This window comes from Amorphotheca resinae (genome assembly GCF_003019875.1).
Source record: "Amorphotheca resinae ATCC 22711 unplaced genomic scaffold M430scaffold_5, whole genome shotgun sequence".
Taxonomy (NCBI): Eukaryota; Fungi; Ascomycota; class Leotiomycetes; order Helotiales; family Amorphothecaceae; genus Amorphotheca; species Amorphotheca resinae.
In genome coordinates, this window is record NW_020194475.1 from 432639 (window position 1) to 458856 (window position 26218).

The window sequence follows — 26218 nt, forward strand, 5'->3', positions numbered from 1 at the left end:
TTTTCAGATCTTGAATGAGGTTCCGGATGGAGATTTCGAAGAAGCGAGGTACGAGCACCCGGGTCCTTTACACGTGACCTGTGGATGCCTTGGTTCCGAGGATTGGAGAAGTGTTTATAGAACTCGATCTCCAAACGTTCGACAGCTGTATAACCATTTAGTATCAAAAAAATATGATACCTTCTATTGTTTCTCAAACCCTTAGACATATACTACCTACTGTACTCGAATTGATCTAAAACTGCGATCAAATGCGCTCATTCTTTCGTGGGTACCGCCTACTCGCCAAGGCTTCACAGCCAACATAGTATGGTAGATCTCTCGAAAGGGGTGGAATCATCATCTGCCCTCCATGGCTACTAAGTAGATCTAGTTATAGACCAACCTCAGCGATATAGAAGTTTCTCATGCTCAGCTCCTTTCAAGTATGCATATCCCTACGCCAGCTGGCTTTCGTTCTTCGGCTGGGGAAGTTGGGGGACTGGGCAGATCGGAACCGGGAGTAAGGGTGAAGAGAGGCTCCTCCGAGATTGTGTGTCAGGAAGGGATAAAGCTTAGTTGAGAACATGAAGACACATATCAATATCCAGTTTCTGGATGTTTTCACTCATGGCATCTCAATATTTCAACCCCTTTCATATATGCCCGAGAAATTATCAAGCTGTATCTATGATTACAAGGCTCTGTTTGAAAGTCATGCCCAACTCCCCTAATAGCACCCCCACTATGCGTAAAAGTTGACGGTATCTATTCCATGTTAGCAACATCCTTAGGATGCTATGAACGAGATGCGTACCTTTCTTTTTAGCCATCACTTCCGATATGGCATCAACGTAATGCTCGTGGCTAATCTTGTTCTTGCCCATTCTCAACGCAATCATACCCGCTTCCACGCAAACAGCCTTCAGCTGAGCACCGCCAAACTCATCCGTACTTCGTGCCAACTCAGGCCAGTTAACTGCATCATCAACTGTCATTTTCCTGCTGTGGATCTTCAGAATCTGGGCTCGGGCTTCCTCATTAGGTAGCGGGAATTCGATCTTCCTGTCCAGACGCCCAGAACGCAGTAAAGCTGGATCCAGAACGTCAATTCTGTTCGTGGCTGCAAGTACCTTGATGCGGTCATCTGAGGCGAAACCATCAAGTTGGTTAAGAAGCTCCAACATAGTTCTCTGGACTTCTCGATCTCCGCTCTTCTCACTGTCAAAACGCTTCGTACCAACCGCATCCAACTCATCGATGAAGATAATTGCTGGTGCCTTCTCTTTGGCCAAAGCAAAACAATCTCGAACCAGCTTCGCGCCATCACCAATGAACATCTGTACAAGTTGAGGACCAGCTAGTTTCAGGAACGTGGCCTCTGTTTGTGCAGCACAGGCTCGGGCCAGGAGGGTCTTGCCAGTACCGGGAGGTCCATACATCAGCGCACCTAGCATATGTCAGTATTTCGGAGGTATTCTTAGTTCTGCACGTCTTTGCATACCCTTTGGAGCTTTGATGCCAATCTTCTTGAAACGTTCGGCCTCCTTCATCGGCCATACAATCGCCTCAACCAGCTCTTCGATCTGCTTGTCCAACCCTCCTACATCAGAGTACTTTTCGGTTGGCTTCTCATCGACCTCCATAGCCTTCACTCTGCTGTCATATTCAGCTGGTAATGTATCCAACACCAAATATGATTCTTTGTTGACACCAATCAGGTCTCCAGGCTTTAGTTTTTCTGGGTCGACGAGACCAATAAGAGGAAGGAAGATGGTTTGTCGGGTGGAAGTCTTAATCACAGCTGATTTGCCAACTCGTGTAGCATCGAGATCGATGTTGGCTCCCTCTTCTGCCGATTCGGCTGTTGGATCAAGGTCGAGAAGTTCAACGACATTGCCGACGAGGTAGGGTAATTGTCTGCGCGAGTGTGAATCAGCTTATCATTAGAGAAGGTATCAGATTATGCATACCTGTTGTTCTCAATCTTATCCAGATTGTCCTTGATCTTCTCACCCATGGCAGCCTTCTCATGAGAGAGGCGCTGGTACTCGCTCTTCATGATCCGTGAATCGTTCTCCAGAAGCCGTCTCCTCGTGAGAATATCTTGTGTGCTTAAGTTGTAAATCTCTTCATCTATAGGATCCTCTTCCTTCTCCTCTGGCTCCGCATCCTTCATCTCAGCATCGCCACTCTGGGTTGGCTTCTTGTCCTTGTCGCCATCGTCTCTCTTGTCCTCCTTCTGTTCCCGCTCAAGATCATCTAAATCTTCTAGAGTAGACATGGCGAGAGGTGGTGTGAGACGAGGTAGGGTCGTAGAAAAAGGGGTTGAAGGGTAGTATGGACGTGGATCGGTATATGGAGGTGTGGATGGAGGTTGATACCGGGGAGCTTCAGAACCAAGCTTAAGCTTCCACTCGCGTTAGCAAGGCAACTTTGACGCGGAAGCAAGAAGAAGGTCACGTGTACATATGAGTCTGGATTAGTAAGCGGCGTTAGGCGTCAGAAATCGCATCTTATACCAGCCACTTCCATCGACAACTCCTCCCTCGCCATCCTCCTTACAACGCCTGCTCGCCATCACGAAGATCGTCAACTATCGTCTCAATCCATTCACAAAGTTGCTGGTCAATCTTTTCCAGCGGTAGCTTGACACCTTCAACGATTTGGGATCCTGATTCAGACGCCTTAACTGGTCATTCAGCTCTGAGGAAAGATTCTTCGCAATCGTCGGGCGGCAGCAGCGCATCTTCTTCAACATTCTTCTTAAGCATACCACACTCTTCATCATACCCGGTGTTTCCAAGATCTACATGTTCTAGCGAGACGAATTCAGTTTTTTGAGTTCGTCGACACAGTCGCTCAGCGCAACTTTGCCCAACTTCTGGGTCACGAAAGTGAGAATCGCAATCAGCCGGTGGCCAACTCGCGACGACGATCTACATCATAAGTGAGGATTTGCAGTCAGCTGTCATCCTCTCATCCAGATCGCCCATTCAGATTATCGGTCAATACCGCCAAACTGCATTCTCCACTCTTCGTCAAAGTTTCTACCCAACTCCTGTGTAAGAAACCAACTCAAGACCTAAAGGCTCGTACCATTGTATCGCGCAAGAGATTAGAAGTCAAAAAACGCAAGCCCAAGCGCCCAGTATTTAACAAACTTGATAACATCTACCGGCCAAAGCCATACAAGCCGAAGATGATGGGCTCAGCAACTCTCGACAAGGGGGACACAGAATGGAGCGAGAATCTTAACATGACAGTGATGTGCAAGGACTGCAAGGAGTTTCCACCCAACCTAGTTGAAGAATTCTCTTCTGGTGATTTGGTGTGCGGCTCTTGCGGTCTCGTCATCGGCGATCGTATCGTTGACACTCGATCTGAGTGGCGTACCTTCGCAAATGACGATGGAAACAATGATGACCCTTCGCGTGTCGGTGACGGCGCAAACCCTCTGCTCAACGGCTCTCAGCTTACTACCCAGATCGCTTATGGCGAAGGCAGAGGCAGTCACGACCTGCACCGTGCTCATGGCAGATCTACTGCTGACAAGGCTACTAAGAGTTTACTCGCTGCGTACAAGGAGATTGGCGCTCACTGCGATGCTGTCAATATTCCAAAGAATGTCTCGGATACTGCAAAGCATCTCTACAAACTCGTCGATGATGCGAAAGCATTCAAGGGAAAGTCGCAAGAAGCTATTATTGCCGGCTGTATCTTCATCGCTTGCCGCCAGTGCGGTGTTCCCCGAACTTTCCGTGAAATCTACGCTTTGACGAAGGTTTCGAAGAAGGACATTGGCAGAACTTTCAAGGCCCTGGAGAGATTCTTTGCTGAAGACAGTAAGGATAAGATCAATGTTGTAGCTGGTGGTAAGTTTAGTGTGCTTGATGTCAAATCTTGCTATATATTAACAAACTACTTTAAGGGTCCCAAGACCAGTACAAGACCACTACCTCCACGAATGCCAAAGACCTCTGCCTCCGCTACTGCAGTCAACTCGGCCTCAAGAACCAACAGTTCGTCAAAGTCTCTCAAGGACTCGCTGACAAGATGTCCACCGTCGGTGATCTCGCCGGTCGATCTCCTCTGTCAGTTGCTGCCGCCTGCATCTACATGGCCTCGTACTTGCTCGGCAAGCCGAAGTCTCCTAAGGAAATATCAGCTGTCGCTGGTGTCAGTGATGGCACTATTCGCACTGCTTACAAGTACCTGTATCAGGAACGGGAGAGACTGGTTGAGCCCGAGTGGATTGCAGATGGCAAGGGTAACATGGACAATCTTCCAGTCGGCTGAATGGGTGATACCATGAGCTTGATACGGTATGGCTTCTGGGGTTGAGATCTGGGGACTGCGTCGCTCTTGTTGGTTATTGCTCTGCATTACATCCACAATGGACCCTTGCTTTGTGCATTGATCCTGAGATTGCGTTTGATTTACCATGACAGGGCGGGAGTGGACATTGTCGTCCCCGACGTTAGTGACTAATATCATAGGTACCTAGGGAGAAGGCCTGTGTCTGCTTAGCAGGGAAAAGTGATCATATTCGGATCATATCTGCTGCGTGTGATTCGCACGGAAATAGATCACATCAACCACAGATCTTTAAGGCTCGCGTTCCCAAGTTTGATTCTCGTGACGGTGACCGACCTATATCTTCCAATAATATCCAACTGACATGACAGGTCTTTGTCTGGACTTGGGCGGAAATAATCCATTTCCAGACTATTTCAATGTCGGTGTTGAGAAGGGGAGAGGAGAGATCAAGATTCTTACTAAAACCTTCTCGAATCTGGGCAATTTCCACAGAGTTCTAGAAATAAGGATCCTTTTGAGTTGGTTCCGAAATGTATCTATGATCATCAACTCGAATAGATCTAACAATTTACATCTTCCATCTTAACGTCTGCAATACTTCAAACGTGTGCCTTCAGCCCCGTACGCTGCCTGCTCTTCCATTAGAAGGCATCATCAAGGCAGACTACTCTCAGTGTCCCTATCTCAAGGTTACCATACACACAAGCCACTGCCACAATGTTCAGGAGGGTTATATTCCCCCCGCCTTTTTAGGGTGGTTTGTACAGGGTATAGAGGTTAGGAGATGTATCAGAACTTAGATGGAAAGAAAAGTAATTTTGAAACAGAATAAGCCTAGGTCGTAGGGTCAGGGCGGTTCTATCGGCAAGGTATAATGTTCTTCTATTTGACTGTGGTGTTTCTTTAGCACTAGGTTCTTCAATGACCTCTCTGGTGGCATCGCATTCACCGAGAGCCGCACTGCAAGTCTGATGTCTCCTCTACCTGTGGAATCTCCTATTTTCCGGCCAGCTCCTCTGCCCATTCTCTTTCAACGTTCTGAGCGATTCCTTTAACCCACTCTCCAGATCTGCCAATGGCAGTGGCACTTCCATATCCATAATCTTGAGTCGGAAGTTGTTGGTAAAAACAGCTTCCCGGGAGAAGTAGTTGGTGAATGTCTTCAGGGTTCAAGCGTGAATGTGTATGTCCAGAAGGGTCTCGGCGGTGGCTCCATCATTGCCTTGATATATGCCCACACGGTAGCCTCGAACTTACCGACAAGAGGCACCATATTGTCCCGGTGCCATCTCGCAATGTGTTCCTCGAGCAGTTTCTTAACATCTTGAAAAAAGGTATTCAAGTGTTTCCGAGACACTTATTTCAATGGCCACGAGAGGTTTGCCATTCAACTGGCATAGAGTTTGGCCATCGGGCACTTTAGTGCTGTCATTGTGGTCACTATCAAGGTTGACACCTATGAGATAGTTAGTACTCAAGGGTAAGAATAACACAGGTTGTGTAGCAATGGACTTCGGCTGACTGGCTTTTGAGTATGCCTTAAACGACGTTTGGGCTCTCTGCTGCTTTCCCTGCGAGACTTGTCCACAACTTCCAAAAGAATCACAAAGTGAGCAATCCGGAGGTGAAAATGGAATGGTAAATAACAGGACTTGGGATGAGACCCAATGAAAACTCGACCATCTCTTAGGAAATACACTGTAACAGCACTTGTAGAGTACCTAAGCAAGAACCAAGCAAAACCACTTGAGCATGCTTGCTAATCTGACCTACCTTAAATCCCAATTTATGCCGACAGAATGAATATTTGCGCTTTCTGACAGAAAGAAATGAAATGAAGAGTGGCGGCCATTTTGTAGGTTCATGTGTTTTAACAAAGATGTTGGCCTGAACTAAATCCACTTGAGTTCTGTTCAGCCTCTCCTGCCAAGCTCGTTCGGTAGATGATCACTCCATAGCTTCGATCTTGCCGAGGCATCTCTCATGTTCGCCCGAAATTGTGGGGTCCAGAACTCTGGGGAAGCTCATGATAAACCACCGCAACTCTCTCTTCAGCCCTCAATCATCTTCTCCCTCAAAATTCATTTATTTTAACCTTCAGTAATCCATCCACAATTCCAAAATGAGCGGCCCAGGAGCTGGTTTCGAATATCCTCGCCAGGAAGTTTCCTGGTTGAAGAGAGATGTTCTGCTATTCGCAAACAGCATTGGATGCACAGCTGATGAGCTACACTTCCTTTATGTAAGAATTTCGATGGCTGCTATCAATCAATCAAGCAGTACATAATAATAGGAGCAGGAACTACACCCAAACTTTGCTGTCTTCCCAACATATCCAATTATTCTCCGTAAGCTTCATAAACCCTGTCTTTAAACTCCCATCACTGATAACATGCAGCATTTAAGAAGACAACGCAAGAAGTGATCGACTTCTACGCCAGCCAAAATGCAATCCAAATCCCCGGTGTGCCCAAGTTCGATCCAAAACGTGTAGTAGACGGCCAACGGCTCATAACCTTCCTCAAGCCCCTCCCTACCACCTCCGCCGGCAAGACATTCGAGCTCCGCTCCAAAGTGATCGGCGTATATGATAAGGGCAAGGCAGGCAGCGTAGTGGAAACCCAGCAAGAGATAGTCGATAAGGCGACGGGAGAAGTTTATACTAGGATGGTAGGGAGTGCGTTCTACGTTGGGCAAGGCAATTGGGGTGGCCCCAAAGGCCCAGCTACGGAGAGCTTCCCTCCGCCCCAGGGAAAGAAACCTGATGCTGTGGTCAGCCATCAGACCACAGCCGAATCAGCCTTGCTTTACCGGTAAGTTGTCCCGCCTCGAATTTCCAGACGAAGTAATTGATGAAAATGGCAGACTCAATGGAGATTACAACCCTCTTCACGCTACGCCCGAACCAGGAAAGAAGATGGGTTTTGGAGGAGCTATCATGCACGGGCTCTCCAGCTGGAATTTTGCAGCACACGGCATTCTGAAGGCTATTGGCGGAAGTGATCCTAATAATATCAAGGAGTTCCAATGCCGCTTTGCTTCCCCCGTGAAGCCGGGCGACAAGCTTGTTACGGAAATCTGGAAGACGGGAATTCTCAAGGATGGCTGGGAGGAGATCAGATTCCAGACGAAGGTTGAGGGTGGCAAGGTGTGCCTGAGCAATGGAAGAGCTTTGATGAAGCCTGTTAGTGGTGGGGCCAGCAAACTGTAGGCATCATTGACGTAGGTGGATCTGGAGCATAGGGGGGCTTTTGGACACGCATTAGTGAAATGATAAGTTTGTTAATATGCTTGTTCGTGTGAGAAAAGAAGACAACGTCTCAAATGCCCTTCTCTTCAACTTTCTGCGCCTGTGCCAGAAATGGTAATCTCATGCACGTCGTCTTAACGCATCAGATCGAAGTCAATATCCCACTAAGTGTTGACTTGCGGTCAATTTCAGCACGATACTCGAACAGAAGAGATAGAAGCATAGCCCTAGAGATATGGGAGTGCCAGCGAACTTCTTTAGAGTGCAAGAGTTCTTGTGGTTTGACTGCTGATGATGAACGATGCGGGGGTTGGGAGGTTGATGATGATATATATGGTGGAAGAAGAGAAAGGTAGAATGGAGATATACACATTCTGGGCTGCTTGGAGGGTTCTCTATTGTGTATATATCTATGCGGGCTATTCTATAGAGCTTCTGTCGAGAATCGAGGTCAGACGAAAAGAAAAGACCACACTTGTAACCTGGAGAATCAAACAATCAGAGCCAAAGCACACCCCCCGTAACGGAATCTCATATCGCATTAATCATTGGTTATTTCATCTAGGAGTAATTCAAGAAATAATTCGCTATCGGAGTCTCATCGTAACCAATTTTGTGCCATTAAACAATGCATCATCATCCATTCGCAGGCCCCTTGAGGCCCCATCATCCTCCAACTTATGTCTTGACATCAGGCTCAGTACGTCCAATATGCTCTTGGAACTTCAGAAGCTCTGTCGCAAGCTGGATATCAGGCTTCAAGAAGTCCTGCGCATCCTGGCCGTACGTCTTGGGATCACTGCTATGCTTCTCGATGTACAGGCGGATCGTGGCTCCTGAACTGCCGGTTCCGGACAGGCGTACGACAATGCGAGAGCCATCAGAGAATTTCACGAACAATCCTTGGTTGGGCGATACGCTGCCGTCGAGGTCAGTGTAGGAGAAATCCCCTGCTTCTGAAACAGTGCGGTCTGCCAAATATTGTTAGTAGCTACTTGACAAGAAGATGACTGAAACATACCTCCAATCTTGCTTCCTACGAACGACTTGTCCGCAATCTTGGCAGTTAAATCCTTGACCACCTTGCCAGCACCCTCGCTGCTCACATTTTCATAATCGTATCTTGTAAAGAACGTACGTCCGTAGATGGTCCAGAAATCATGCTGGATCTGGGCAATACTAGGCGTAACTTCTGGGTTCGCCTCTCCAATACCAGCAATGATGTTCAACCATGCAGTAATAGCCCACAAACCGTCCTTCTCACGAATATGGTTGCTGCCTGTACCGAAGGATTCCTCCCCACAGATAGAGAGCTTGTCGGCATCGAAGAGAGCGCAGAAGAACTTCCAGCCAGTAGGAACTTCGTAGCAGTTCAAGCCTTGGGCCTTGGCCACAAGATCGACTGCTCCGGAGGTTGGCATACTGCGAGCGAGGCCGAAAACGCCCTGTTTCCTGAAGTAGGGAATCAACTTTGCGTGGTGAGCAATTATGGCCAGACTGTCGCCGGGAGATACGAAGGCGTTGGCACCGTAGATCATGTTACGGTCTCCATCACCATCACTGGCAGCTCCGAAGTGGATCTTTCCCTTGTCAACAGCTTCAACCAGGGAATGGGCATAGGTCAAGTTGGGATCTGGGTGTCCGCCATTGAAATCGGGCGAGGGAATGCAGTTTTGTGTGCTCGAGCTGGGCAGGCCGAGTTCTTTCTCAAAGATAGCCTTGCCATAAGGCCCTGTTACACCAGACAGAGCATCGAAGAGGACCTTGAAGTCGGGGTGTGTCTGGAAGAATGTCTTGATCAAGGGGAAGTCAAAAATGTCCTTGAGCATCTCTATGTAGTCTGCGCAAGAATCAATGACCTCAACCTCCAAAGAACCATATGTCTTCGTGCCAATTGTGGAGATGTCGACATCTGGAATATCGGCGATCTTGTAGGAGGTGAGGTTTTTGGAAGTCTCGAAGATCTTGTTCGTAACCGACTCGGGGGCTGGTCCACCATTCGCAAGGTTATATTTGATTCCAAAATCATTCTTGGGTCCTGTTTGGTATAGATTAGCTGCTGCGCATCCTGCTAGCTTTGGACGTAGAACATACCACCAGCATTGTGACTGGCAGTCAGGAGAATACCACCGGTAGCCTTGCGCTTTCGAATGACATGGCTAGCTGCAGGAGTACTCAGGATACCATTCTGTCCGATCAGAAGCTTCTTGACACCGTACGCGGCACCAATCTTGGCAATCAATTGGACGACTTCGGGGTTCCAGTATCGCCCATCACCGCCAATGACTAGGAAGCTGCCTGCGACACCCTCAGGAATTGAAAGAAGAATGCTGGTAACAAAAGATTCGCTGTAGTGAGGTTGCTGGAAGACGACGACCTTCTTTCTTAAGCCGGAGCTGTTCAGTTGTTAGTTTCAGCTTTGCGTTGGGAATGGACAGGTGTATAGTGGGGTCGTGGACTGACGTTCCCGGCTTCTGGTCGGTGAAGGGCGTGAAGGTAACGGTCTTGACACTCATGATGGCTCTCGATGTAGAATTCAGTGTCGAACTGATGGGGTTCAAGGGGAGAGAAAAAGAAAAGAGAGGGCGGAATAATGCTGCTGGGGGTCTGGGTATTAAAAGAAGAATGAGGTGGTGATCGACGTGGGCTGTCGATGCTCAAATGAGCGTCAGCTGTCGCGCCACAGGAGGGGTATTTACTACTGTACTGGTGGGACAGCCAAAACCAGGTCCAGTATCAACGCCAATCAGTGGCAAGTGCAAGAGGCGGTAAAAGGTATTTATTTCATTATTATATCTTCAGTTGGATCCTCTCGCTGGCTTTTGAAAGATTACCTCCTTGTAATACCTTGCTTCAGCGATACTCTCAAGAATGTCTTCCTTCGCTTTATGCAACAGCTGTTTCTTTGGCACCCCAGCAACAATATCCACCGAGCTCCACCGTTTCGCAGCTTCCTTCAAGCTACTCACATCCAATATTCGATGGCTGAAATGATCGTGGACTTTCGTGTAAGGCTGTTTCCGCAGAAAGGCCTTGTCCGCATGCACTGTGTTCCCTGCCAATAACGCTCGTTTGGGTTCTGGCACGTACTTCTTGATGTATTCGAGGAGCTCCGTGGAGGCTTGTTCGGGAGTCACTGTGGATGCGAGGACTGCTGCTGTGAGGCCATTCTCACCATGTGTCCGTGTACACCATTCGTCCTTTTCGTTGTCTCGCGGTCAGTGCTGCTGGATTGTGGCGGGCGAGGCGTGTACCATCTTATCCATCGTCTCCTTCGATTGATGAATCACTGCTCCCCATCCCTCCTCGTCCAGCACTTCCAAGTCCCCGTTCGTAATTATGCAGAATATTTCAATAATAACGTCGTTATCTACATCGAGCCCGGTCATCTATGGGGAGTGGTCAGAAAGTGGTACGGCAGGTCTAGCCGTATTCGAGGAAGACGACAAACCTCACAATCAATCCATACCAGCGGCTGGCTAGTGCTTAACTCTGCCATGATCCGATGGCTGTCAAGCTTCTTCAGAGTAATGGGATTAATAATCACTCAAGTAGAGCGAGCCGCGAAAGTTCCAAGTCCAATATCAAACCCAGACGCCTCGTACCAGCCTCGCGATTTTAGGTACAATTGGGAAGCAAGCATGATATCCATCGATCACGTGATTCAACTCCTTTTCCCAGGAGGGTTGAGTTCTGGCTAGGATTGATGAGACTACGTACCAATAATGTGTCAAAATCTTGACTCCTGTATAGTATGGGTTAGAGAGCCTGAAGTATACTTTGTATTTGAACTTCACAAAGCCCTGGCATTCTTCTCCTCCTTAATTTTCCTAGCAACGTCGCTACCTATCGACGACATCCAATCCAATATGCTAGAGCAATTCATATTGACAAAGAAGATTGAAAAAAGAGGCATTGCTGCTTGACCTAAGGTGCATACATATTCACGCATGTCCGAGCTCGCATCGTCATATTCTAAAAGTCATTCACATTGATTCAGTTATTAGAGCACCCTAACATATAAGCATGTAACAGTAAATCACAGCATCCCACCCCAATCCAAGACTGACCAGCAGTCCAACTTTTTAACAACCACCATATCTCACCCCCCGTTTTCCCAGTTCCTTCCTTCCAACGCTTTCTTCAGGCCATATCCAACCTCTCGTTCTCTTCGCCTCCCTCTTCTCGGCAAGTTGTGGCTCAGGGATCCACTCATCCTTTGGAAGGCACTTCCTCCGGGTGCCCTCAGCAGGTGCGCCAATCTCCGATTTCCAACTCACCTGGCCAGGTAAGGTATCATCTCTGGCTAGCATATGCAAGTACCAAAGCGCCAGTAAAGCTGTCATCTTCGGCTGCTTGCGTACGACATTCTCCTCGCCTACATCACCAAAGCTACCCTCAACCTCTTGAAACGTCGATGTCTGAGTGTCGTGAGCGGCCAGTTGAATCGTCTGAACTTCCAAGTAGCCGAAGTGAGGGACGTTCTCAGCCCCGTTTCGGACCACGATAAGCTCGATTTCAGTGATGATGAAGCCGTACCGACAGCCATTCTCTCGCATCTGACGATGCAAGTGAGCAAGGCCACGAAGGTACTGTACCTTGCGGTGGTTACCTTCCACGCGCATACCGGTGTTCCAGCGATCAAATGACTTTACGAGCCCGACAACACGACCAAGTCCTCGCCCATAGATGAGTTGTGAGGTGTCATCTGTGTAATTAGAGATAAACGATGGATCTGGACCTTTTGAAGAGCGCATGACCAGGTGGCGTGGGCCCAGCGAAAGAGAGAGCGCGGCATTGAGTTTGGTGGCGTAGAAGGAGTTATAGATACCTTGGAGCTCCAGTTCGGTCTCTGGTTGCGAGGAGGCGCGAACAGGGACGGGCAAGCTAAAATCGGGGATGTGGACGTTGAGGAGATCGTGGAGACCAGGGATAGAACTGATGGTACTGGTAGTGAAAGAAGTCCAGGGACGTATTTGACGGATGTCCCACCAGAAATGCTTGGCGTTTGTATCACGGATGTGGATATTGAGCTGACGTACCAGAGCGGGGGCAGGGTTTGGTGATGTGAGATACGACATCAGGGTTGTTGTAGTCATACAGGCATCTAGGGGGCTCATGGTCATCTCATCTAAAGCGATGGAATTCTGGAGAGGCGATGGCGTGCGCTGGGGGGCGAAGAAATCCTGAGGTATAAACCTCTCGTTCTGGGAATTAGCAGGAATATATGTTGGCATTTGGCGGTAGGTGGGAAAGCCATATTTGCCCAAAGTCTGACCGTCGAGACTTGAGGCCGAAGCCCGTCTCTGGTGAGTGGTTGCAGTAGTTGCCGTCAATGTTATTGGCGAACACAAGGTAGTCATAGGCCGGACTTGGGATGGAATGTTGTCATGCTGTATGAAGGAGAGTGACTCCGGATTGGTGAAGCTCCTATTATGAGAAGGTCTAAAGGTAGAAGAAGCTGGAGCAGGATAGGTGGCGGTAGATAACGGTGTCTTCTTGGATCTTTTTGGTGAAGAGTGTATCTCCTGATCCTGTGGACGGATCTTTGGCAACAACAGAGGCCCGTGATGCCTGATTGGAGATCTGGCAGGCGTGGTCAACTGGGTGTCGATTGATTCAGGTGACGAGTCATGGGAGTGTACAGAGGAGACATGAGAGCTCGATCGGCGGTGGCCGGTAGTGAACGATGCATCGTTCAGAGCCTCTTCGAAAGAGAATGATGGTGGTGTAGTTGGGCCAAAGGAGAAGGAGTAATCGAAAGACATCTTGTCTGCTACCAGACTGATGACGGTTATCAGCTTTAGCCATGATGATGGTATGTTCAAAACTTACGCAGTGAGATGGATGGGACGGGTGGCGTCTATAGAGACTAGGTATGTATTACAGTGTATGTGAAGGAGGCCGGCTCCAGATGCAATGAGCGATGCAAAAGGTCAAGGGAATTCGTAACGAGCACTGCTCTTCTAAGCTTGAGGTCTGATTATGGGACAAGAGGAATAATGGAACAAGTCAGAAGTGAACAAAAACCAACAGAGATCTGACGGCGATGCAGCCTTACTTATCCTTTACCAACAAGACCCAATACTTTTTGGGTCGATCATGGATAGAAAATCTGAAACGTGGAGGGGAAGGCTGCATCTCCTCTTTTCGTCCTGTACGAACCCAGCGATGTTTCTTGGTGGTGGCCGGAAGGCCTGATGGTTCGTTCCTCAGTTGGCGCTGAAGAACTCTCATCCCCATCGGGCCATCGGGCGATGAATGTGGATGCACTACGAGATGCAGCGGCTCTGAGTCATTTTGAGAACCATGTCAAAAGATGTCCTAGAAAAGGTGAAGATCGGGAGCATACAGCAGTAGTCCATTCGGGATATGCAGAGCGGCAACGCGTTGGCCATCGGACTCTCGCGGGCAACAACATCGAGTCGCGAACTACGCGCAGCTTCACGAGACGCCATCACGGTTGACGAGTGGCACTCCCAATCGCCTCTTTGAACGTCTCCCCAGCTATTTTTGGCCATTTTGAACTGCGAGCGCTTGCCCATGAAACGTTGAGCCGCAGCTATAAATGTCCTCAGCTCAAGGCCCGTCAATGCCGCGCATAGTTGGCGCCATCATCCGATACAGCCGCCATCGAAGCGCCGGTGCTACTGCTCCCAAATTTGCTTGTCGCGGTCTCTCTGCTGGCTTCGTGTGAGATTCGCGTTAGTGAAGAGACACTTCCTCAACACCATTGGCTCTTGGATACGCGCAGATTGGCGAAGAGACCCCGGTGTTCTCGTCGACGCGCTGCATATGGGAAGGACGACTAAAAAGCCAGAGAAACGAAACGTCCCAGCGGTCGTCGTGTTGGCCTTCGCTATTGGACCTTCAACCCCCAGACGTATCAGCAGAGGCTGTTTCAGGGCCCTTTGACTCACTTCGAACTGTTCTGGCTCCACAGATTTATGCAAGACGGCCATCAACTCGATGTCACTTCACAATCTCAAATCGAGGGAGATGGCTGGAAAACTTGGGGAAGGCCGTCTCTTCGACCATGTCGGCGAACTCCGCATGGTCCTACGGTCTGCTCTGGGTCCCGGTTTTGTATCAGACTCTCCGAGGGACATCTCATTGTTCTGCTGGACCAGAGCTCGAGGCTGTGCAAGATATCATGTAGTAAGTCAGGTAGCGCAAGGTATATGTTTATACCACGTGATTTACGGTGATCGGTCTACTCAATGCAGCCTCGAAAATGCGATGCAGAGTCCAGGAAAATCGTCCTGACTCTTATGCTTGCTCATTACCATGAGTACTTTTGGAAGTTTGACTTCAACGTTTAATTCAGCGGCCGCCCAAGCCTTTCGCCTGCTTCTGAAGAGTTGCAATATAGTTTGAAGCAAACCAACCACGAACTTCCTAAACATGACCCCTTCATGAATGTCTTTCCTGTATACTCTCTCACAATGTCATTAGGTCTTTATTATGTACTTTATCAACTTGGCGATTTCATTTTCTTCAGAATACGAGTTGGCATACTAAAGCAATCTTGGATGTCGCACACAGGGAGTATCCGTGGGAAGTTTAACCTCGACTCCCTTTCCCAAGCTCCGAGATGACTACTATACATACTCGTCAGGCCCATAGCTGTGGCTCTGAAACCTGCGATTTGGCAGACAATAGATGAAGACTTCAAGCACGGGGACCATGCGTACTCTTCTTGGCTGCGATTAAGCCGGGATTGTGATCGAAGTCGGCAAAAATGTCACCAGGAATCGCCATCCACAGTCTATCCGAAGCAAGCAAGTATCGCTCCTTAATTCGAAACCGGATATACCTATGAAGACACCTCCCCCGTTAGCAAGAACAATAGAGGGTAGGCATTGGACCTGCTAGTAAGACCACAGATCATACTCAGGTCCACTAGAGTAACTTGACAAGCTAGAGGCCTAAGTTAAAGTGTGCCGGGGGGGCTTTATCTCACCTTATTAAAGAAAAACTAGTGGTTGCGAAGACACGTAGATATGAGATGCCGCAACATACCTATAAAGACACCTCCCCCGTTAGCAAGAACAATAGAGGGTTTGACAGGCATTGGACCTGCTAGTAAGACCACAGATCATACTCAGGTCCACTAGAGTAACTTGACAAGCTAGAGGCCTGAGATGAAGTGTGCCGGGGGGGCTTCATCTCACCTTATTGAAGAAAAACTGGTGGTTACAAAGACACGTAGATATAAGATGCTGCAACATGACTAGAACATCTATAACGGTCAACGTGGGGCATCAAAACTGGTCATCTGGTGTTAGCTGCCAGTAACTTAGAATGGGATAGCAACTTAACTTCAATGATGCCTTCTCCATGCCTTTGATGCGCTGCTGGCATCCTCGATAAGGGAGCACCTGACTGCTTATCGAGGGAGAGGACGTGGAATGGTTTGCCGCGACAAGGAGTAGTTTCCTGTACCCGTCAGTAAATGGCCAAAGATAGTTATAGATGTTAATAAGTTAAAAAAATGGGTATAGATACAGAGATATAGAAAATGTGAGTAGGGTTATAGAGATTAGGGTACCTTTGATTTTATCAAGCCGTTATAAGGATCGTAAGAAGCCATGGCAAAAAGACGTGGTTACGGCGTAGTCGTTGTCTGCGGCGAGAAGTACTAGTACCCGTTAGTAAATGGCCAGATATCGTTATAAATGTTAGTAAGTAAGAACAACAAGCTATAGATACAGAGATATAAGAAATGTGAGTAGAGTTATAGAGATTAGGGTACCTTTGATTTGATCGAGCTATTATATGGACCGTACGAAGCCATGGCAAAAAGACGTGGTTACGGCGTAGTCGTTAATAGCGGCGAGAAGTACTAGTCTGTACCCGTTAGTAAATGGCCAGATATCGTTATGAATGTTAGTAAGTAAGAATAAAAAGCTATAGATATAGAGATATAGAAAATGTGAGTAGGGTTATAGAGATTAGGGTACCTTTGATTTGATCGAGCCATTATAAGGATCGTAAGAAGCCATAGCAAAAAGGCGTGGTAACGGCGTAGTCGTTGTCCTTGACGAGAAGTACTAATCTGTACCCGTTAGTAAATGGCCAAACGTCTTTATAAATGTTAGTAGGGAGGGGGAAAAGGCTATAGATACAGATATATAGAAAATACGAATAGTTTTATAGAGATTAGGGTACCTTTGAATTCATCAAGCTATAGTGAGGGGCCTAAGATACGGCATAGTAGTTGTCCGTGACGAGAAGTACTAGTCTGTACCCGTTAGTAAATGGCCAAATATCGTTATGAATGTTAGTAACTAGGAAAAAAAGGCTATAGACATAGAGATGTAGGAAATGTGAGCAGGGTGATAGAGATTAGGGTACCTTTGGTTCTGTCAAGCTATAGTAAGGTGCGGCGTAGTGGTCTTCCGTGGCGAGAAGTGCTTCTGTACCCGTTAGTAAATGGCCAAATATCATTATGAATGTTAGTAAGTAGAAAGAAAAAGCTATAGACACAGAGATATAAGAAATGTGAGCAGGGTTATAGAGATTAGGGTACCTTTGATTTCGTCGAGCCATAGTAAGGTGCGGCGTAGTGGTCTTCTGTGGCGAGTAAGTGCTCCTGTACCCGTTAGTAAATAGCAAAAGATAATTATGGATGTTAGTAGTAAAAGAGAGATCGCTATAGACATAGAGACGTGGGCAAATGTGGATAGGGTTATAGAGATTAGGGTACCTTTTCATTCACTAAGCCTTGGCGAGGAGATTGAGATCCGATGTGGGCGAAGAGGGACCGTGAGTGAATGCTGTCATGTTGAAGGCGGAATAGTCTGTCGCGCTGTGCGTGCCTGTACCCGTCAGTAAATGGCCAAGGCTAATTATTAGATGTTAAGAAGTAAAAAGGGATCGCTACAGATACAGGAATAGATTTGGGAAATATGAATAAGGTTATAGAGATCGGGGTACCTTTGAATGCATTGAGACAATGTGAAGAGACTGGGATACGGGTTGGGCGATGAGGGACTGCGAGGTGGATGTTGAAGATGGAATAGCCTGTCGTGGACGTTGAAGATGGAATAGCCTGTCGCGATGAGAAGTGTTTGCCTGTACCCGTCAGTAAATGGCCAAAGCTAATTATATATGTTGATAAGTAAAAGGGGATCGCTACAGGTACAGGAGTAAGGTGGGAAATGTGAAGAAGGTTATAGAGATTAGGGTACCTTTGAATCCATTGAATAAACATGGTGAGACTTGCATGGTGTGAATGAAGACGGAAACCGAAGTAAAGGCTATGCTTGCGATGGATCTAGGGTGTTAGTCAACTAAGTGAATCTCATGCGTGGATTAGGGTGTGAACGAACCAAGTGTACTGTCATAGCTGGCAGTGCTACATGGTGTATAATGTACTGAGATGCCAACAAGGTAGGTATGGCATTCACTGTTTGAGATGTAAGGAAGATGGAGAAACTGAGAAAACGGGGAGATGAGCTGGGCTTATATACCCTATGCACTGGTGCCCAGAGCAGGCTGCCATATAGACCAAAAGGTATAACCGAGACGAGAAGTTCACATGTATTAAGAAGAAAAGAAGGTTCCGTGGTTGAGCGGAAACTCTATTCGAGAAGATGGGCGCGTATATTTGATTCTTCTCTCTGAGACTATTGGAGGAACCAAGAGACGTAGCTCACATGATGTAAATTCTGTATGGTAATGATACACCTCACCGGGTGGAAGCTACTGTGCATCAAGGAAAAAAGGGGGTTCCGTGGTTGAACAAAACTCTATTTAGAGGAATGGGCTCATGTATCTGATTCATATCCGAGAAAATTGGAAGAACCGACAAAATGTAACGCACATAACATCACATGTTCTAGCAGACAAAGGCTGGTTGAACTCAATAAGTGAATTGAGGTTCTATGGTTCGTAAAACTTTATTCACGAGGTGGCTGTGCTCCAACTCTATGCCCCAAGGGGGTTCGAAGGATATACGAAATGGAATGTGATCATAGAACATAGATACGTACGATCGGAGGATACTCATGGAAGCATGCCCAGAAAACCTGTGTCGAGTAGAGCTTCCGAACTTGAGCACGCTGCGTATGCATTGCGGCCATGCCTACCTTAGGTATTGAATAGGTATCAAGAAGGAAGGACACCCAAGAGAAAGCTGTAGACAACGTAATACACAGCTCTCATATCATGGGATACCAGTGAAAGTCACACCACATATTTGGAATTGAAGGGTTCCCAGCTCGACAACAAGAACCAAGGAAATTTCAAAGGGGCTAAGAAAAAGTATATCTTCAAGCTAACAGTCGAAGAAACTGGCCATTCAACTCTGGGGACCATCAGAGCGTGACTCGCTTGCCAAAGTAGCGCGAACTTTAAGTTGACCTTTACACGACGTCCATAGATGGAAGTACTGTAATAATGACGAAGGAGATGATTGGTAATAGCATGGTGGAAACCACAGGGTAATGGCACAAAATGGAAGTGAGGGGCGAGCGAAGAAGGGATGGATGAATGGGGACTGACTGCGTAACTGGCAAGGACAAGGACATACTCAAGAATCATGGAAACGAGGCAAATAATGCGGGACTAAGAGGGTGAGAGGGACATAGAAATGACTGGCAAGTGCAAGGACAAGCAGAAGGAGTTATGGAAATAAAGTCACAGAAAGGAGGCAGATAAGAGAGTAAAATATGGAGGAATGTGGGACAAGGACGCGGAAGAGAAATCATAGAAGGCAACGCCCCGGTATCGTGACATGTAGTTATTAGGTGTGTACGTATCTCATCATCTTTGTAGCCCGTCCCAGTCCAATCCGGACGACAAAATACCCAGCAATGTATCCATCAACTCCGAGCCCAATGCACCAATCTCGCGAAGACTCCGGCCAAACCAGGCGACCCGCCCATATCATACAAGACAAGTTCCTCTTCTATGCCTCAGGATTGCGCCTACGCGATCTGAAATAATCATAGGACATCGGATCTGCCTCGTCTTCTTGTTGAGGCAATCCACCATATCCTCCAGGACCACCCCCAAGGAAGCCTGGAGCTCGCCTTTCCAGGCTCTCATCCCTCAGATACCTTGGTGCTTCCTCGCCTGGCGTGGTAACCGCCATATCAGCAGCTCCGGCTATGAGATTTGTCTCGGAATCGTTACGCATGCCATAAAGTGGATTATGGCCTCCAAATCCGATATCAGACTGAGCATCATGCGACACCATAGGGAGCGAAGGCATCGGGGGAATGGTAGTGGTGGTAAACATCCTTTTCCCCATGGGGGGCGTACCCGGTGTGCCAGGTCGCGAGCCCTCGCTACCACCCCACATACTCGAGCCTCCTGGGGTGTCTGATCTGACGATATCCTCTGCCCTGCCATAAATGCCTCCCATGCCGCCATGTTCTTCACCGAATTCCGCTCGGCCTTTGTAATATTCGAAGTCGAGTCGATTCTCGGGCACAATTTCAAACCCAGGAAGAGTTTGGGCTTTGCGACCTGGCTGTTCGGCCCGCATCGAATCAAGAATATACGTATCTGAGTACCCTGAAACAGAAGCCGAATCATCAGAACCCTGGTGATTGCTATTTGTAAGCCGGCCAGCGTAAACAGATGCTAAGATATTCTGAGCTCTTGCGTGTACCATTGGCGTAATGAGCGGCCTGTAAAGAGCGGGATGTCCAAAACGAGATGCGAGCCTGTCACGCTTGCTTTTGGAGAGGACGTCTGTACTAGTAGCCTCGGGGTCCTTGAGTTTGTTTCGGATTGTGTAGTAGTGCATTTTGTCGTCGAATGTACGCTTGCAATACCATTTGAAGGCAAGCATCATAAAGGGCAACGGCACGACAACGTATGCTTCCAGATGACTACTGCCTCCCTGCACCCAAACAGACAGGAAGACAATCAGGTTCGACAAGATCGCCGCAAACACTATTCTGTTGTAAAACATGCGCCAGTACATTCCACCGGATTCGGTTTTGGTGATAAAGATGTAAAGAAGTAAGTACTTCTTGAGATACACATCAAGGGCGAAGTATATGGCGCAAGCTGCAATTGCCAAGGGCTGAATAGTAGCGAAGCACAAAGTGACCGTGCTATAGAATAGGAAGTAATTGTAATAACTTGCATAATCGAATGCCTGTGGCGCAGTCAATTCGATCATCTCTCGAGGCGTTGGACTTGATAACTTCCGAACGCAGAAGCTCCAGAACAATGTCCAAAGTTGTGCTAGATCAACGGCTGCTCCTAGGTTACGCTGGAGTAACCACGTAATCCAGAAAGGGGAGATATTGCAGAGTTCACCGAAAAGCGACTTGCCAAAGTCGGCCTTCAAGATGGCTTCCCAAGCACCCTCTCCGTTATTCGTGTAATTGATGACACTAGAGACAAAGCTCCAGATAACACTAAAGAGGGTGAAGACGATTAGGAAATTGATCACAAAGAAGGTATAAAGCTTGCTAGTGACATGGCGCTCTCGTGCGGTCTTCGTTCTATCTCCCGCCCGGACCGCAAGGCGACGGAAGATGATAGGAAGGACCAAGTAAACCAAGGATGTAATGGCTGGAGAAGCGACACCCTGAACTATGGACCACCAAGTTGTATTTCCAGACAAGGAAGTTTGGAAGGCAGGCCAGACGAGACCCAGATTGGTCAGCCGGACCAAGAAGATGGAGATCAGAGCATTCGGTGCAACATAGGCAACCGTTAGAAGAAACATCCAGAAGTTGTTCAGCAGTCTGCGATTTCTTCTCTGCATCTTGCCCAAAGGCATGTTCTTCCAGATAATATCATTAGGTCGTGGAGCTAGGACAATTGTGGTGCCTCGAGGATGCTTTTTGCGAGTAGAAAAAGCAATACTGTGGGCCTCTTCAATATCTTCGTAGCTGGCGAATCCATAAGGTAACGGGTTACGATTATCAACGCTTAAGCGTACTTCTTTGATCTCCATCTCTAATTCCCTTATGCGGCTCGTAAGGTATTCAATAGCATCCAATTTCTGACCCCTTGGATAAGAACGGTAGGATGGGTCCTTTTTCGAGGGACGACATTCTGGTCGGCGTGCGGGGAGATTATTGGGATCCTTAAGGTATTTGGCTAGATATTTCTCGAGGCATCGAACAGTTTGATTATGTTCTTCGATAAGCTCTGGTAACTCCTTAACGTTACGGGCGATGGCTGTTCTCGAGAAAGAAGATGTCGGCACGACTTCGTCAATCAGTCTTCCAATACCCTCGTCCGAACGGAAGTCTTTTGGGATATCATTGATCTAAGCTCAGGTTAGTGATATACTCGTAAAGCATACAATATGGATGGTGCCCACCATCAGGGTCCGGGCGTGCAAGCTAGACTGGTATTCCGGGCTCTCGTAGTATTGCCTGCGCAATCTGACGACGGCGCGGTAATTCCACCACAAAAATCCCATGAGTATTATGTCAATGGCCCAAGCAAATATTGTCATACCCCAAGTCGCATTTCCCTGAGTATTGAGGGGCGTGACCCTGACGATGAATTGATGCGTCACCTGTACAGGTTGGGTAATGTTGATTGGAATCAGAATGGCGCAGCCCAGCACAGCCAATACGATGAAGATGTTGCGGCACATTCGTAGGATCCTCAGGAAAACGGTTGCATCGAGTCCAATCTGTATGATCAAGTCTTGTTCCTTTGTTTTCAGAACAGGCCCAAGCCAGGCAAATATGCCTTTGCCCACAGCTGGCGGGGCATGTTTATCGTCGGCGATCTTGAGTTTTGGAGCGTATACGATGGAGTTGTAGGGTCGAAGAAGGGAGAATCCAAGGCCGAGGAGCAGAGTGAAACCAATCGAAGTTCCCAAACTCGCTTCAACACCACTTTGAGCAATCTACCCTGATGTTAGCACAGCAATATGCGAACGATTGGAGATGAAATCTCACTTGACCAGAGAAAGGATCTTGTAGCAGCTTAAGCAGCTCCTTAGCCCCATCACTCTGACGCCGCAACAGGTGTTCTTCTATCGACGCCCAAACCATGGTGAAAGCGAATGATTATGACGGCCAGAGGCCGGTCAAGAAGGAAAGTTGGCAGTTATCTTTAGAAAAACCAAACGATGTGGAGAGTCGAATGAATGTTCTGCGCGGGGATGTTCGAGAGGTCCCTTGATATGGCACAAAGGGCCGGGACGTGTGCAGAATGCCACGCTCCTGGAATTTCGTTGAACGCTTCAATCCGGGGCAGGGAAGAGAATGGGCGGGTTAGGAGGGGAAAGAGAGGGAACAGGAAAGATACAGAGAAACGAGAGATCCTAGGGCCATAGGTTTTGCATAGCGGAAAAGCCGTAGACTGTGGTAGACAGCCGCATCTTGATAGTTGCGCGATGCCTCTGGAGAGGGGATCGACAAATCCTCTTCCCAATAGAGATTTTTTCCGAACATTCTTTGACCACTTTCACGCGACCCAGAACATGGGGTGGAGGGCAACGATTGGCCTTAGGAAGATATCAGGGTCCACTACTGGCTAGGCCAGACTGTCCAGTCTACATAGTACGGAGTACTCCTTACTACTGGTGGGGAGCGTTCTCCTGTGTTGCTATTCTGGGTGCGCCTAACGATGTCCCGGCTATCATCTATGTGCCGTGGTTGAGAGTTGCATTATTCTGTCTCTGCAAGAAGAGCATCAGGGCAATGCACCTTATCATGCTGGCAAACTTGGGAACTGGAACCAGCATGATGTGCTGACCATTGCCGCCGATCCTTAAGCTTGAATGCTTGATGTTCAGGCCTGAGGCGCAAAGGAAGATCAATCTTTGGCCTGTTTCAGGGGTTTGTGGCTGGTTGGGTCTGGACGCCTCGCTCCCCTTTTTAATGAGGCTGTGCACTCCACACATCTCGATTCCGATTGCCATATGCATGAATCATGATGCCCCAAACAGGCATGTCAGATCCTGATTCCTGAACCGTGAATCCGAGAAGTGGTGGGATGCAGGGAGTTAACTGCCTCGGAATCAGAACTTCAACAGCTTTCTCAAGACTCTAGGTGGTTTTGAGTTGTTGCCAGCTATCTAGCTAACACTGAAAGTGCCGAATCTACTTGTACAGTCCTGGATACGCCGCAGACCAGTTGATGTCCCATACTTCATTTGCCTAAAACTCACTCCTGTTGAAACCCCAGGATCTGCTGTACTGTAGGTGGGGGAAATCCACAGATGAGGTAGGTAGGTTTACCCCAGTATATCGATAACATGGATAGCCATCTTCTAGCCAACCACGTTGCTCGCCTTATATGTACAAAGACTCGTACAGGTAAAGACTCGTACAGGTAGGTCTATGTACGCCCGCTCCCCTTCCCGATATTCTAGCCTATTTGCAAAATATTTATCAATCTTCGTCACCCCTTTCTAATTCGTAAAAGAGTAGGTAAACCTCTCTCTGCATGCTCAGCACATCGCTCGTCTTACTCTCTTTGATTTTATCATCACTAATCCTCCACCATCGGTTGCTCGAGTTCTTTTTCCGTTTGCCGCGCACAACATCGCTCACTGATGTCCGAGACACGCTTTCTCTTGTTTTTGTAGCACTGTTTGGCGAGATCCCGGCTTGGGATACTGGGGACGCTGTGTCAGGCGTTGGACGCAGACGTGGTGTAGAAATTCTTGAAGAAAGTGACTCCCGTGCGGAGCGGGCCACAGATCGAACAGAGGCGGTTTCTGGGTCCCGGCGTGCGGATGTTTCCCCAGCAGCTTTGGTAGTTATTGAACTAGATCCAGATGTGGATGCTGTTGTTGAAAGAGGACGCCCATTGCCATTTCGTAATGATTCCCCTGAAGATCTGCCATTGGTGAACGGCAGCGACGCAGTTGACTCTGCTGATGTTGGGGACAGAAATTCTGGAGTTGAGGAGAGAGCGCTCGGATCTGCATTTGCATCATCGAGTTTTTGTTGAGGTGTGATTCGGGGTGTTGATGTTTGGGAGAGATTTGGAGTTGGAGGCTTACTGTAGACACCGGAGGCTTGGAACGTGTTTGGAGTAGAAAATGGAGGGTATAAATTCTGCCTTCGGAAGGATTCATAATGCCCCGAATGGTGACTTCCTTTATGGCAGACGACGCTCAATAGCTTATACGTCCTTTGATCTAGGAGACCTCCAAGGGGGAGACGTTCAGGAAATGAAACTTTGGCCGAATTTTTCATTGTTGATCTGTCCTCAAAAATTGATCTCGATAGATGGATTGCCATAATCTTAGGGAATTTCGTGATGCGAACGTGCTTTGCGATCTTCCTCTTTGGGGCAAATTTCGTGTCCGGCAGCGCAACTTCCTGGAGTTCTCCTTCCGGATTTGTCTCTATTGCAACTTGAAGCTTCTCAATAGCTTTCCTGGAATTCTCCTTGAACTTCTCCGAAGTTGAACCGGCTATGTCTTGTTGAAGAGAATTCAGAGCATGTACTAGGCGACACTTTTCGCACTTGAAGTCCTCGATATATTCCGTCTTGAACATTTGGTCAAAGCATGAACTAAGACTTGCAGAACTAACTTGTGGGACGCTCAGAGTCAGGGTGCAGAATGTGCTTTTGGTAGGCGTTGGCTTGAATCCACACGTCAAGCATTCGATATATGACTCGCATCCCCCTTCTAAAGGGAAGCCCTCCTCATCGTCGTATTTCGCATCCGTCTTGTCTTGCTGTTCCTTCGTCTTAACGGAGACCGTGGCTTCACGTCTCGTTGGCTCTGGTTTCTCGATACTAGAGTTCCGTTGAGACGCCTCGCCGTTCTCCAAAACCAACGGCTGTAACTTCTCGTTCACAGACCTCTCGTCTGAAGAAGAATCAATAGCAGAACCATTACGAACCCTTCTTCTCGCGTGGTTCCTCGCTCTATGTCCAGCATGATACTCCTCACAGAGCCGTTCAGCTACGATCTGAAGGAACTCCTGGGCATCTTGTTGCTGGCGGCTGATCCTTTGCTTGAATGCCTGCTCTAAACAGGATACGAATCCCACCGCGGATATAGTCTTCTTGTATAATGGCCTCTCATTCAGCGCATCCAAAATTTCTTTGAGTCCGTGTGTCACAATTCCTTCTTGCTCCCCTTCAATCTTCCATGCTGGGAGACCCTGCCGCGCCGGATCTGCCACAGCCTTAGCATACACCTCAGGGCCATCCAACTTCCTCCTATGCGTCTCTCGAATGAGATAGAGCCGCAAATCACCCAAACCCGCCAACGCCTGTAACACCGAGTTTATGAAGCAATCGTTCGCAGGGTTCGAAAGTCCAACCACGCCCTTCTTCCGCGAGCTGGCCGAACTTGCTGAATCGCCATCGATGAAGAATGTAGGCCCGAAGACGTATACTAAAGTAATGGCCGCCAGGGAGGCACCAGCAGCGTATGTGGCAATGGTGAGCTGCTTGTCGGGCATTTTGGTGGCCACGGAAACGTGCGGAGGGCCGTATTGTGTGATCCTAACTTGATGCTTCCATTACATCCGCTGGAAGCCGCGCCCGCAATGCCGTGCGTTGAGGTTGATCAATCCCTCGGATATGAATTCTCCAGGGATCTCCACAGAAAAGTGCCTCGGGTTAAGTAAGGTGTGAATTTTTGATGTTTGCACGTAAGCTGGTAATGAACGATCTATTCTTCTCTGCAGATTCCTGAGTGCGGATCACTTGCCATATGTACAATGCCTGATTGATTCATACGGCGACATTTGTTTGTCTTCT

The 26218-nt window shown here is 48.0% G+C and overlaps 8 protein-coding genes across 8 annotated transcripts; 2 read left to right on the forward strand and 6 right to left on the reverse strand.

Moving 5' to 3' along the window:
• Positions 1 to 724: 724 nt before the first annotated feature.
• Positions 725 to 2263, reverse strand: M430DRAFT_49791 (hypothetical protein; the record flags this gene model as incomplete). The annotated part of the gene is made up of 4 exons (XM_024868089.1): positions 725 to 747; positions 797 to 1429; positions 1484 to 1899; positions 1953 to 2263. 4 exons carry the CDS (start codon positions 2261 to 2263, stop codon positions 725 to 727), a joined length of 1383 nt encoding a protein of 460 aa, XP_024721357.1.
• A 921-nt stretch (positions 2264 to 3184) lies between these two features.
• On the forward strand, positions 3185 to 4278 carry M430DRAFT_101069 (hypothetical protein; the record flags this gene model as incomplete). Its single annotated transcript, XM_024860675.1, has 2 exons — positions 3185 to 3863; positions 3911 to 4278. 2 exons carry the CDS (start codon positions 3185 to 3187, stop codon positions 4276 to 4278), a joined length of 1047 nt encoding a protein of 348 aa, XP_024721358.1.
• Positions 4279 to 6300: 2022 nt separating this feature from the next.
• Positions 6301 to 7549, forward strand: M430DRAFT_138229 (hypothetical protein). The gene is made up of 4 exons (XM_024862556.1): positions 6301 to 6541; positions 6599 to 6647; positions 6698 to 7112; positions 7165 to 7549. The coding sequence occupies exons 1-4, from the start codon at positions 6422 to 6424 to the stop codon at positions 7508 to 7510; spliced, it is 930 nt and encodes a 309-aa protein (XP_024721359.1). The 5' UTR covers positions 6301 to 6421; the 3' UTR covers positions 7511 to 7549.
• Positions 7550 to 8208: 659 nt separating this feature from the next.
• On the reverse strand, positions 8209 to 10221 carry M430DRAFT_41447 (hypothetical protein). Its single transcript, XM_024867479.1, has 4 exons — positions 10013 to 10221; positions 9644 to 9945; positions 8571 to 9587; positions 8209 to 8520 (listed from the first exon to the last, which is right to left on the reverse strand). Exons 1-4 carry the CDS (start codon positions 10063 to 10065, stop codon positions 8228 to 8230), a joined length of 1665 nt encoding a protein of 554 aa, XP_024721360.1. The 5' UTR covers positions 10066 to 10221; the 3' UTR covers positions 8209 to 8227.
• A 92-nt stretch (positions 10222 to 10313) lies between these two features.
• On the reverse strand, positions 10314 to 11148 carry M430DRAFT_34477 (hypothetical protein). Its single transcript, XM_024866563.1, has 3 exons — positions 11001 to 11148; positions 10804 to 10938; positions 10314 to 10749 (listed from the first exon to the last, which is right to left on the reverse strand). Exons 1-3 carry the CDS (start codon positions 11046 to 11048, stop codon positions 10348 to 10350), a joined length of 585 nt encoding a protein of 194 aa, XP_024721361.1. The 5' UTR covers positions 11049 to 11148; the 3' UTR covers positions 10314 to 10347.
• Positions 11149 to 11532: 384 nt separating this feature from the next.
• On the reverse strand, positions 11533 to 13550 carry M430DRAFT_34478 (hypothetical protein). The gene is made up of 2 exons (XM_024866564.1): positions 13385 to 13550; positions 11533 to 13333 (listed from the first exon to the last, which is right to left on the reverse strand). Exon 2 carries the CDS (start codon positions 13315 to 13317, stop codon positions 11635 to 11637), a length of 1683 nt encoding a protein of 560 aa, XP_024721362.1. The 5' UTR covers positions 13318 to 13333; positions 13385 to 13550; the 3' UTR covers positions 11533 to 11634.
• Positions 13551 to 19270: 5720 nt separating this feature from the next.
• On the reverse strand, positions 19271 to 22737 carry M430DRAFT_41449 (hypothetical protein). The gene is made up of 3 exons (XM_024867480.1): positions 22441 to 22737; positions 21849 to 22388; positions 19271 to 21794 (listed from the first exon to the last, which is right to left on the reverse strand). Exons 1-3 carry the CDS (start codon positions 22534 to 22536, stop codon positions 19464 to 19466), a joined length of 2967 nt encoding a protein of 988 aa, XP_024721363.1. The 5' UTR covers positions 22537 to 22737; the 3' UTR covers positions 19271 to 19463.
• Positions 22738 to 23557: 820 nt separating this feature from the next.
• Positions 23558 to 26169, reverse strand: M430DRAFT_34480 (hypothetical protein). Its single transcript, XM_024866565.1, has one exon. The coding sequence runs from the start codon at positions 25915 to 25917 to the stop codon at positions 23881 to 23883; it is 2037 nt and encodes a 678-aa protein (XP_024721364.1). The 5' UTR covers positions 25918 to 26169; the 3' UTR covers positions 23558 to 23880.
• Between the last annotated feature and the right edge of the window lie 49 nt (positions 26170 to 26218).

Bases quoted from the DNA above. Each gene is read 5' to 3' on its own strand.
- M430DRAFT_34478 (XM_024866564.1), bottom strand. From the start codon at position 13,317: ATGTCTTTCGATTACTCCTTCTCCTTTGGCCCAACTACACCACCATCA.
- M430DRAFT_34480 (XM_024866565.1), bottom strand. From the start codon at position 25,917: ATGCCCGACAAGCAGCTCACCATTGCCACATACGCTGCTGGTGCCTCC.
- M430DRAFT_34477 (XM_024866563.1), bottom strand. From the start codon at position 11,048: ATGGCAGAGTTAAGCACTAGCCAGCCGCTGGTATGGATTGATTGTGAG. The intron at 10,939-11,000 runs GTTTGTCGTCTT...CACTCCCCATAG, and splicing joins TGGTATGGATTGATTGTGAG to ATGACCGGGCTCGATGTAGA. The intron at 10,750-10,803 runs GTACACGCCTCG...GACAACGAAAAG, and splicing joins AGGAGACGATGGATAAGATG to GACGAATGGTGTACACGGAC.
- M430DRAFT_41449 (XM_024867480.1), bottom strand. From the start codon at position 22,536: ATGGTTTGGGCGTCGATAGAAGAACACCTGTTGCGGCGTCAGAGTGAT. The intron at 22,389-22,440 runs GTGAGATTTCAT...ACATCAGGGTAG, and splicing joins AAGATCCTTTCTCTGGTCAA to ATTGCTCAAAGTGGTGTTGA. The intron at 21,795-21,848 runs GTGGGCACCATC...ACCTGAGCTTAG, and splicing joins TGCACGCCCGGACCCTGATG to ATCAATGATATCCCAAAAGA.
- M430DRAFT_138229 (XM_024862556.1), top strand. From the start codon at position 6,422: ATGAGCGGCCCAGGAGCTGGTTTCGAATATCCTCGCCAGGAAGTTTCC. The intron at 6,542-6,598 runs GTAAGAATTTCG...TAATAGGAGCAG, and splicing joins ATGAGCTACACTTCCTTTAT to GAACTACACCCAAACTTTGC. The intron at 7,113-7,164 runs GTAAGTTGTCCC...TGAAAATGGCAG, and splicing joins GAATCAGCCTTGCTTTACCG to ACTCAATGGAGATTACAACC.
- M430DRAFT_41447 (XM_024867479.1), bottom strand. From the start codon at position 10,065: ATGAGTGTCAAGACCGTTACCTTCACGCCCTTCACCGACCAGAAGCCG. The intron at 9,946-10,012 runs GTCAGTCCACGA...ACAACTGAACAG, and splicing joins ACCGACCAGAAGCCGGGAAC to CTCCGGCTTAAGAAAGAAGG. The intron at 9,588-9,643 runs GTATGTTCTACG...TATACCAAACAG, and splicing joins TGCCAGTCACAATGCTGGTG to GACCCAAGAATGATTTTGGA.